Genomic DNA, 9,234 nt, shown 5'->3' with positions numbered 1-9,234 from the left:
GATCCAAAAATAAAAGAAATATTGGAAGAATCACTTATCGAAGAGTTGAACAAGGACCGCGAAAAAATTAGAAAGGAAGTAGTTGAAAACATTGCACGGTTACAGCAGGAAAACAAGAAGAGTTTTGACTTAAAAAGGAAACTAGATAGACAGTATGAGGTTAATGAGCTAGTAGCTATCAAGCGTACTCAGTATGGTACTGGATTAAAGCTAAAAGGAAAGTATCTAGGGCCGTATAAGGTAAAGGGTAAAGAATCATGGAAGGTACGAAGTCGAGAAGATTGGGGATACTGAGGGTCCCTATAAGACCTCTACAGTTTCAGAATATATGAAACCTTGGCTAGACCCATCCGAGGCGAATGGTCCGTCAGGACAGCCGAATGTAGGAAACGAAGGAAAGAGAGAGACACGAAGCGGTCGTGTTTTCGTCGTGTCGTCGGGATAGAGCAGTAATCAGCTCTGAGAGAGCCGGTAGCAAGAGAGAGAGATAGTCAGTTGTCAGTTCAGCCACGCATCAGACGTACACGCATATAATTAGTCACAAACATACTTGTAAAACTTGGAGCTGTTATAATTTTAAGTCCAACATACTTATCAAATAAATGTTACTCGTTGCCATCAAGCAACTTAAACTACTACATGTGTATATTATAGGATTATCTATAGGCAGAGTTCGCTCGTTAGGAATACAAAATAATCTGGCTAAAAATGCATTAAAAAACTATCTGTAATAAACTTACGCACTATGTGGGTGCAGCTTACTCATCTGTAAAGATATCTCTATACTTTTTTCCTTTGGTTTTTGGTTTAGGCAGTGCATCATTAATCTAGGATAAGGGCATAGGTATGTATTTATTCTGCTAAAAGTTTGTCTAAGATGATTCCAATGACACATCGCACGCTAAGAACTAGGTCAAAATCTAAATAATTTACAATAAAATTGATGCTCAACTTACAGGCTAAGATACAATGTATGTATGTATATAATAATATATCTGTATATATGTATATTTGTTGTGTATATTTGCGCTGACGATTGCAGCTGATATGTTTCGATTTCATGGTTGCTTTAGCTACCGATATGTATCATGACGTAGAAATGGCATTATGTATATGTCTACCTGTCGAGCATACTATATGTATATAGTACTGTACTCTATATACATAGATATATAGATGATATGTTTAGGTTTGTGGTTGTTTCCATATGCACACTTTTAATTCAGCCGACTGTTAGTCTAAATACATTTTTAATTTCCTCAAAGTGGGGCCTTCCTACCTCCACTGTCTGACTGTCTCACCTCATCTCTCTAATTGCCTCACCCTCTCTCTCTCTCTCTCTTTCTCGTTCTCTTTCGGTTGCAATCATTTTCAATTTGTCTATGCTTATATGCTATAAAATCACATTCAGTTGCTTAATTAATTTTTATGCTCTCAGACACTCGTACACACAAACACTCGCATGTGGCAGAGAGAGAGGTGCTGGCACACATCCACACATAAACAGACGTACAAAACGTGTAACCTTCGAACATCATGTATAGTATGTAGATATTGCTTTTATTTCGCTATATAGACGCTGTGTATATGGGCTTCAGATATGTGATTCTGAGGGACTATATACGAGTAGTTGCATCATTCACATTTTCATGGCCTGCTGCACATCGAAATGCGTACAGTACACTATATTTCCAGTGTTTTTTCCCTTCTTGTTCTTTTTCTCATTTCCTTTCTCTAGTGCGAAGGCAAATTTGCATGCGTGGGGCCGATGGGGAGGCAGGGCGGGAAATGGGAATGCAATTTTTCAATACGCGCGCATAATTAAACTGTCAGGGCACTTGGATGGGTGTGTGGCTGGGTGGCTGGGTCGCTTGATGGCTGCATGCTAGGCTCCGCAAGTGCGGACCCGGCCAGGCAGAAATGTTTCGCGAAACTCCGCAAAATATACAACGGGTAAACTTTGCCTTCTTTTTTTTCTGATGCCGCTGCCTCTTCTGCTCCCCGGTAATTAAAATTGCTGCACCAGAGGTCCAAAGGATTGACCGCTGGCTGGCAGATTTATTTGCTGGGATCGGATGGGATGGTGATGATGCACTTCGCACTGCACTCAAAGGTGGAGTCCCTCAGTCCATGTTTCTCAGTTATGAATTCTTCAGCGCCTACTCCTCGGGCCAGCCGAGATCCTCGCCCACCAGCTCGTAGAAGCGTTGGTTGTATTCGGCAAAGAATCTACGCAGCCTGGAGACCAACGCCGGGTCCACATGCGGATGCTTTCGGCCCTTGGTCTCGCGCAGTCAGCGATCTCCATTGTCGTAGCGCAGGCAGTAGAATCCCTTGGTCTCGTTAAAGTAGAAGTGCTCGCTCTTCACACGATGCTCAATGCCTGGGTAAGATAAAAGCATTCAAAAAGAATCCCAGGGAATACATATGTGAGGACTACTCACCCAAGAACACCTCGATGCGCCTCAGCTGGGAGACCGGGTCCTCGATGAGGCGATCCCCGTTGACCACCAGCAGCTGTTCGCGCGGAAAGACCTCCAGCCAGCGGTGCAGATGGACATGGTACATTGATATGCTGAGCGGTCGATAAGCCTCGATAACGGTGCCATTGGGAAATATGGCCAGCTCCTCAAAGGACCTGAAAAGTGGTGGGAAAGGGGGTGTGATTTAAATTTTTCTCTCAGGCAAACCAAAAGAGAAATTGAGCAAATTGAATCGCCAACAGCTGCAAATGAGCAGTCATGCCTCGGTCTACACTCCATTTTCCCCAGTTAAACAGAGTCCTGCCCCACCCCAGCCCCTGCCCCTGCCCCTGTCTCTTTATCTCCGCCAAAAAGTGAGGCCGCAAGAAGCAACTTTCCACTGCAGAGCGACAGGGATGGAGTGAGCCAAGGACAAGAGTCGTCGCATTTTGGGCAACTTTCATTTGCAGTTTGCATTTCATTTGCATGCCAAGCAGCCCCGAGAATGGTGCGAAGATGGGACTGGGTGAGGGACTGCGTCTGAGCCTGAGACTGGGTTCACTTCACTTACTTGGCTGCCAGTTGGGCGGCACTTGCCATCGGCGATGGTGTTGTCGTGGTTGTCGTTCCGCCAGCTCCAACTCCAGCTCCTGCCGGACGCCTGCCGGCAACGCTTAACTTTGCCTTTGTCTCCTTGGCGCCCGCCCCACTGCCACCGACCAGGGCATTGTCATAGCCATGGGCCGCCTGCAGCTTAGCATACAGCAGCGACTGTGATGGCATCTTGGGAGGCTGGGCGGCTGCCGCGGAGGCGCCACTGCCTGAGCTCTCCCGCTCGGCCAGCGGCAGGATGGCAGTGGCCGCATGGCTGCGGAGCTGGGTGTAGTCCGAGATGGCCCTGGTCACTGGCTCGCGGACAATCAGCAGCAGCTTGATGCTCGCGTTCATGGCCCGCACTCGTTCCGGCACCTGCAATGGAAATTTAACATAATGAATTTAGAGGCAATGCTCAATAGAGGGAACTAATTAAAACAGAGCGGCTTTTTTCCTAAGCAGAGCGGTAGGTTCTGCCTCTGGCCCAATCAGGGCATATACTCTGCCTGTCCTTCGGTCTATCTCTTGCCCAACTATTTTCACAATTTAAAAGTCGCAATCTAAATGAAGCTCTTCTCAGGCTTTTTTCAACGTTTGCAGTGTAGTACGAGTACTAGAAGGCCTTTAATATGCTGCATAGTGTAGCAAGCTGCCGTCCTGGGCGCCCCCCTGCTGCTGCACTTTCGCAACCAGTGTACTGTGAACAATTTAATTAAGCCGGAAAATATTGCCGTACAATAAAAGGCGGGCAGGCAAGGCGGCATGGCCCAGCCCCAGGAGCAGGCCGTCACCCTCCCTTGAAGTCCTTGAATCTGCCACGATGAACGTTGAGTATAAATAGCCTCCCAAATGGGCGAAACGAGCCGAGTAAATAAACTTAATCAATTTCAATAAAAACCCACTGCCACCAGCACGGGCCGTGCAACAAGTTCCGAACTTGCTGTCGTTCTTTCAGAATAATTCACGCTGATGAACCATTTACAGATTTCTCTGGTGGGAATTTTGTATTCCCTTTAAACTTTAATGTGGGGAAAATGCATTTGGAGCGACCCACAAACGAAAAGCGCACGGAAAATGTCATATGGCAATGCGTGCCCTGCTGCTCCTGGGGAGGAAGTTCTGGCAGGTTCTGGCTGAGGCTAAAGCACGCCCCGGAGAAATATATTATTTATGGAGTGGGACGACGGAGGATAATTTGATATATTCCGCAGAGTTTTCAAGGGAGTTTTCAAAAGAGCATTAGCTGACGGGCCCCAGATGCAGATGTAAATGCATCCGCTCTCAGTCAATATTAATAACAGCATTAATGAAGATTTATCCAACGCACCGTACTCTTTAGCACTTGCCACGTGCAACCTGTTGCTGCTGCATAAAAAATTGAAATGGTGCATCAACCGACGGACGCGCACGGCAGTAAAAAGGAAAATTGAAACGGAACTCGGGATAAAATATTGCCCTGCCCGGGCCCTGTCCCCCCACTTTCCATTACCACCGTTGGAGTGCTCTCTGCAAGTGACACATGCAACTTCCGGCTCGTAGCGAAATTGCATCAGACAAACCCAATTTTGTGACACTCTGTGACAACAAAAACTATAATAAAAGTTGGCCAAAGAGACGAAGCCGTTTGCCAAATGAATTTCCGCACTGGGGCCCCGACATGGGCACGGAAATTGGCTGGGACATGGTCGAGCGTTTCATTTTAATTTGATAGATGGATGGACGGACAGACACATCCATCGGGGCGGTGAGGGAGCACCAGGAAAAGGTGAGTGTAAAGCGACAGCGCTGGCAGGCAGTTAATTAATAATTACGGTTGGACGACTGTTAGGCCCGGATCCAATGCAACACACACCTAATTGGCAATTAGAGATCAAAGGGACTCCGCTTCGAAAGAGGAACCCCAGAGAATGGGAGGGCACTCACCTCTGGCGAGACAAAGTAGCTGGGACTCTTCTCGATGGTTATCTGTCCTCGGAAAGAGTGCGGCATCTTCTTGCGATACCACTCCAGGCCCTTCAGATAGTTCTCGCCCCGATCGAAGACGTGCACCTCGCCGCCGGCCTTCTGGATGCGCGGATGCAGATACAGCATCTCCAGCAAAGCCCTCGTCCCGCACTTTCGCACGCACTCACACGTAGCTGGTAGCCACAGGTGCCCCATGGCACCCAAAGAGAAGGCAAGTCAAAACGCTGGACATGGTTAGGTTTTACCAAATAAACCTAAACCATTGCGAGGCTGCCACAGATCTGCTCTCTCAGTCGGTGCGTGAAATGAGATCGGACGTTGCAATAATTAGCGAACCATACATTTCCCCTGAGGATGGATTCTGGGTCCAAAGCTCCTCAGGAAAAGCAGCAATATGGGCTTGTGGTAAGCCTCCTCTGCGGCCCTCAGTGTGCGCTGAGTTCCGACATTTCGTCAGGGCAAAACTGGGGAACTTATGGATTTACAGCTGCTATCTCCCCCCAAGCTTGAGCCGTCATAGCTTCGCTGCGGCGATGGACGAATTGGCCGACGACGCCAGGCACCACAAACCAAATGTGATTGCTGGCGACTTCAATGCTTGGGCCCAGGAGTGGGGCAGTGACATCTCCAGAAGCAGCAGCTCGGACGCCATATACAAGGGACACGTACTGCTTGAGGCCTTCGCTGCGTTGGACGTAGCATTGCTGAACCAGGGGACCGCGAATACCTTCAATAGGGGTGGCTCTGGGTCAGTCATCGACCTTACATTCGCCTCTAGCAGCCTTTCCCCTCTGTCCACCTGGCGCCTGGGGAACCACTATACGGCCAGCGACCACGAGGCAGTGGTGTTCTCGATAGGCGGAGAAGGTGGTTGCAGACTGACCAGGGCAACGCAGACAAACCGGAGAGCAGCCTACAATCCCGAATCAATGCGGATTCCAAGGTTCTTGGAGGCGCTGAGGAATATGGAGGTCGGAGGCTCAGCTCAACAGATGGTCAACCAGCTTCTGGAGTCCCTACTGCTCGCATGCGATGCCAGTATGAGTCGCAAGAGGCCATTCAAGGGTAAGCAATCGCCGACCTATTGGTGGAATGACGAGATCCAGGAGGCCAGACGCACTTGCCTGTCAGCTAGAAGGCGATATCAACGGGCTCGCAGAAGGAGTGGCACTAGCTGGCCAAGGCTACAGGCGGAGTACTGCGGAGCTAGAAAAGCCCTAAAGAACGCCATCAAGGAGAGCAAGAGGGAGTGCTTCCTGCAGCTTTGCGACTCAGCCGAGAAGGATCCGTGGGGACGTGCCTACAAGACGGTAATGAAGCGAATTCATGGCAGCAACGCGGGGTCGCCGTCTGACCCAGACCAGTTGCGGACGATTGTTGAGGCATTGTTCCCATCCGGGGCTCACGGTCTTGCCAGCAGTGCCGTCGCACACCAGCCTGCATACTCGGTCGAACCGGTCACGGAGGACGAAATCGTCGCCCTGGCCCAAAGCTTAAAGGCCAAGAAGGCTCCAGGCCCTGATGGAATCCCCAACCGTGCGGTAAAACTGGCGATGGCATACAACCCGCACGAGTTTGCTAAGGCATTCACGCAGTGCCTGCGGGAAGGACTATTTCCGCCGCAGTGGAAGTTGCAACACCTGGTGCTCTTGCCAAAGCCAGGAAAGCCGCCGGACGATCCCTCCTCGTTTCGACCGATTTGTTTAATCGACTCGCTGGGGAAGACTCTGGAACAGATAATCCGTAGAAGACTAGACAACGCCGTCGAGGATGCTGGGGGACTTTCACCAAACCAATACGGCTTCAGGAGTGGGAGGTCAACGGTGGACGCCATAGGCAGGGTAGTTGACATAGCCTCCAAGGCAGTGGAGGGAACTCGATGGAAGGGCGGCAAGAAGGAATACTGCCTGATTGTCACCCTAGACATCAGGAACGCCTTCAATACGGTGAAGTGGGAGTGCATCCTGGACTCACTTAACCGGCGCGGTGTACCCCAATACCTTCAGGCAATCGTAAGGAGCTACTTCGCGGGAAGACTGCTGGAGTATAATACGGAGGCCGGCGCGCAGACTCACGGCATAACGGCAGGAGTTCCCCAAGGATCAGTGATGGGTCCCCTATTATGGAACATTGCCTACGATGGAGTCATGAGATTAGCTCTTCCAGGCGGATGTCAGCTAACCTGCTACGCAGATGATGTCGCCCTGACGGTGGTGGCCAAGCACCTGGACGTCGTCGAAGCAAATTGTGACACCGCAATCCAGCTGATTGCAGACTGGCTCCGCTCTGCGGGACTAGAGATAGCCGCTCATAAAACCGAGGCAGTATTGGTGAGCACCCGTTCGACTGTGGAGACCGCTCACATCAGGGTTGGCGACCAGAGACTATCGTCGAAACGAGCCATTCGGTATCTGGGCGTGATGATCGACACCAGGCTCAGTTTCCGTGAACACCTAAGCTACGTCCAGGAGAAAGCGGCAAACACGAGTCGGGCGCTGTTCCGAATACTGCTGAACACCCGTGGCCCGAAGCAGGAGAGGAGGATTCTGCTGACCAGTGTAGTCCGCTCAGCCATGACCTATGCAGCAGACGTATGGGCGGATGGAATTAAAGTTGCCAGCTACGCTAGGGGCGTAAAAGCCACTCATCGCCTCTGCGCGCTCCGGATCTGCTGCGGCTTTCGGACCATATCCGACGACGCTGCCCTAGTCCTGGCGGGTGTCCTTCCAATTGACCTTCTGGTGCTTGAGGGGAGGGCCGTGGCCGAGGCCATCCGGGCCGGCGCGGCAAGGAGAGACGCGCGCAAGCAGGCCCGTGAAGGAAGCCTCAGAGCATGGCAAAGCCGCTGGGACGGCTCTGATAAAGGACGGTGGACACACCGCCTGATTCCGGATGTCCGATATTGGATCGGCAGGCGACACGGTGTGGTCAATTTCCATTCCACACAGCTTCTGAGCGGACACGGCTGCTTCAGCCATTACCTTTGGAGGTTCGGCCACGAGAACTCGCCGAACTGCTCGTGGTGCGGCGACGCCACTGAAGACGCTGAGCACATCATTTTTCAATGCGGGCGCTTCTCACTTATTAGGGAGGAGTTGTGGCGAGCCGCCGGCGGGCAGCTCACGCCGAACAACCTGATCGAGAAGATTGTGGAAGACCCCATGGTATGGTCGGCCTGGAGCAACTTTGCAGCCGGCGCCATGAAGGAGCTGCGTAGGTGCGAGCGCCGTAGGAACGAGAGTGGCTAGGAGGAACCATGGTCCCTGCGAAGCAATGCTTTGCGGCCGTCCCGCAGAGACCCGGAACTTCCTGCCGGTCTCTCCAACTCAATACAGCTCCCTGTCTAGCTTTAGTTAAGTCCCAGGCTTATAAAATTTAATAAAATTAAGAGCACTTTCGCACGCCAATTATGAGGGCCTGGGTCCATCCGGAAGCGGAAATCGAATGAAATGTACATGAGCATACAAATGCCATTGGCAGAAATTAGTAAGAGACACACAGAGGCAAGAGATTTGGTACTCACCTGCGGCAGACGCCGACTCGTTTTGGGAAAGTGCACCCGACTGGAGGGAAAGACCATGGGATGGCTAAGCTGATTCGCGTTGGGCACTGGCTTCACAAAAGCAGGCAAATGATTGGATGACGATGAGAAGGAGGAGAAGGACGAGGATGAAGAGGAACCACTTGCAGCTGAAGATCCGGACAGGGCTGATGCGGAGGCGGAGGCTGCCAGCGAGAGGCGATGCCTTTCGTGCACTGCCTGAGCGGCTTGGAAGTTGTACACGGCACTGTCGTAGAGCACGTGGAAGGTTAGGAACAGCGAGATCAGCATGACCGTGAGGAACACGACGGCCAGCTTTGGACGGGAGACGCCCACCACCAGGATGCAGTCCGTGTGCGAGGCATCAGGTCCCGCCGGTCGCATCGCCGATTTCGGTAGCCATCTGTAAGCGAAACGAAAGTGATTTTTGATTTAGTTTTCCGAAACCCATCCGTCTCTCTCTACCTGTCCCTTACCCCTCGGGCGTTGCGAAATTAGCAAGACGACACTTTGCCGTGTTCTGGCACTCGTCCTCAGCCCCAGCCCAATTCACGTTCTCGTCCTCGTCCACGTCCGGCAGCGCTTAAGCGAATTCCATTATAAACGTTTCCGCTTAGCCCGCAACAAACACTGGCAGCATTATTATGAGCAGCATACTGCCGACGCATCAGG

General features: G+C 51.2%; 1 protein-coding gene across 3 annotated transcripts in view; it reads right to left on the bottom strand.

The window, feature by feature from the left end:
* Positions 1-610: 610 nt before the first annotated feature.
* Positions 611-9,234, bottom strand: part of LOC117189874 (heparan sulfate glucosamine 3-O-sulfotransferase 5-like) — a 109,676-nt gene continuing 101,052 nt past the window's right edge. Inside the window, exons 3-6 of one of the 3 annotated variants that reach the window (XM_033394951.1) lie at positions 8,545-8,965; positions 3,034-3,431; positions 2,445-2,638; positions 611-2,383 (exon numbers count right to left, since the gene is read on the bottom strand). In XM_033394951.1, the coding sequence (XP_033250842.1) occupies positions 2,295-2,383; positions 2,445-2,638; positions 3,034-3,431; positions 8,545-8,965 (1,102 nt within the window). In that variant the 3' untranslated portion in view covers positions 611-2,294. Of the gene's footprint in view, positions 2,384-2,444; positions 2,639-3,033; positions 3,432-4,979; positions 5,068-7,965; positions 8,439-8,544; positions 8,966-9,234 lie in introns of those variants that run through there. The other 2 variants (XM_033394952.1, XM_033394953.1) reach the window with 2 other exon arrangements.

The sequence above is a fragment of the Drosophila miranda genome (assembly GCF_003369915.1).
Source record: "Drosophila miranda strain MSH22 chromosome Y unlocalized genomic scaffold, D.miranda_PacBio2.1 Contig_Y1_pilon, whole genome shotgun sequence".
Lineage (NCBI taxonomy): Eukaryota > Metazoa > Arthropoda > Insecta > Diptera > Drosophilidae > Drosophila > Drosophila miranda.
The sequence above is the reverse complement of the archived record's forward strand: the minus strand, read 5'-3'. Positions and strand labels throughout refer to the sequence as shown.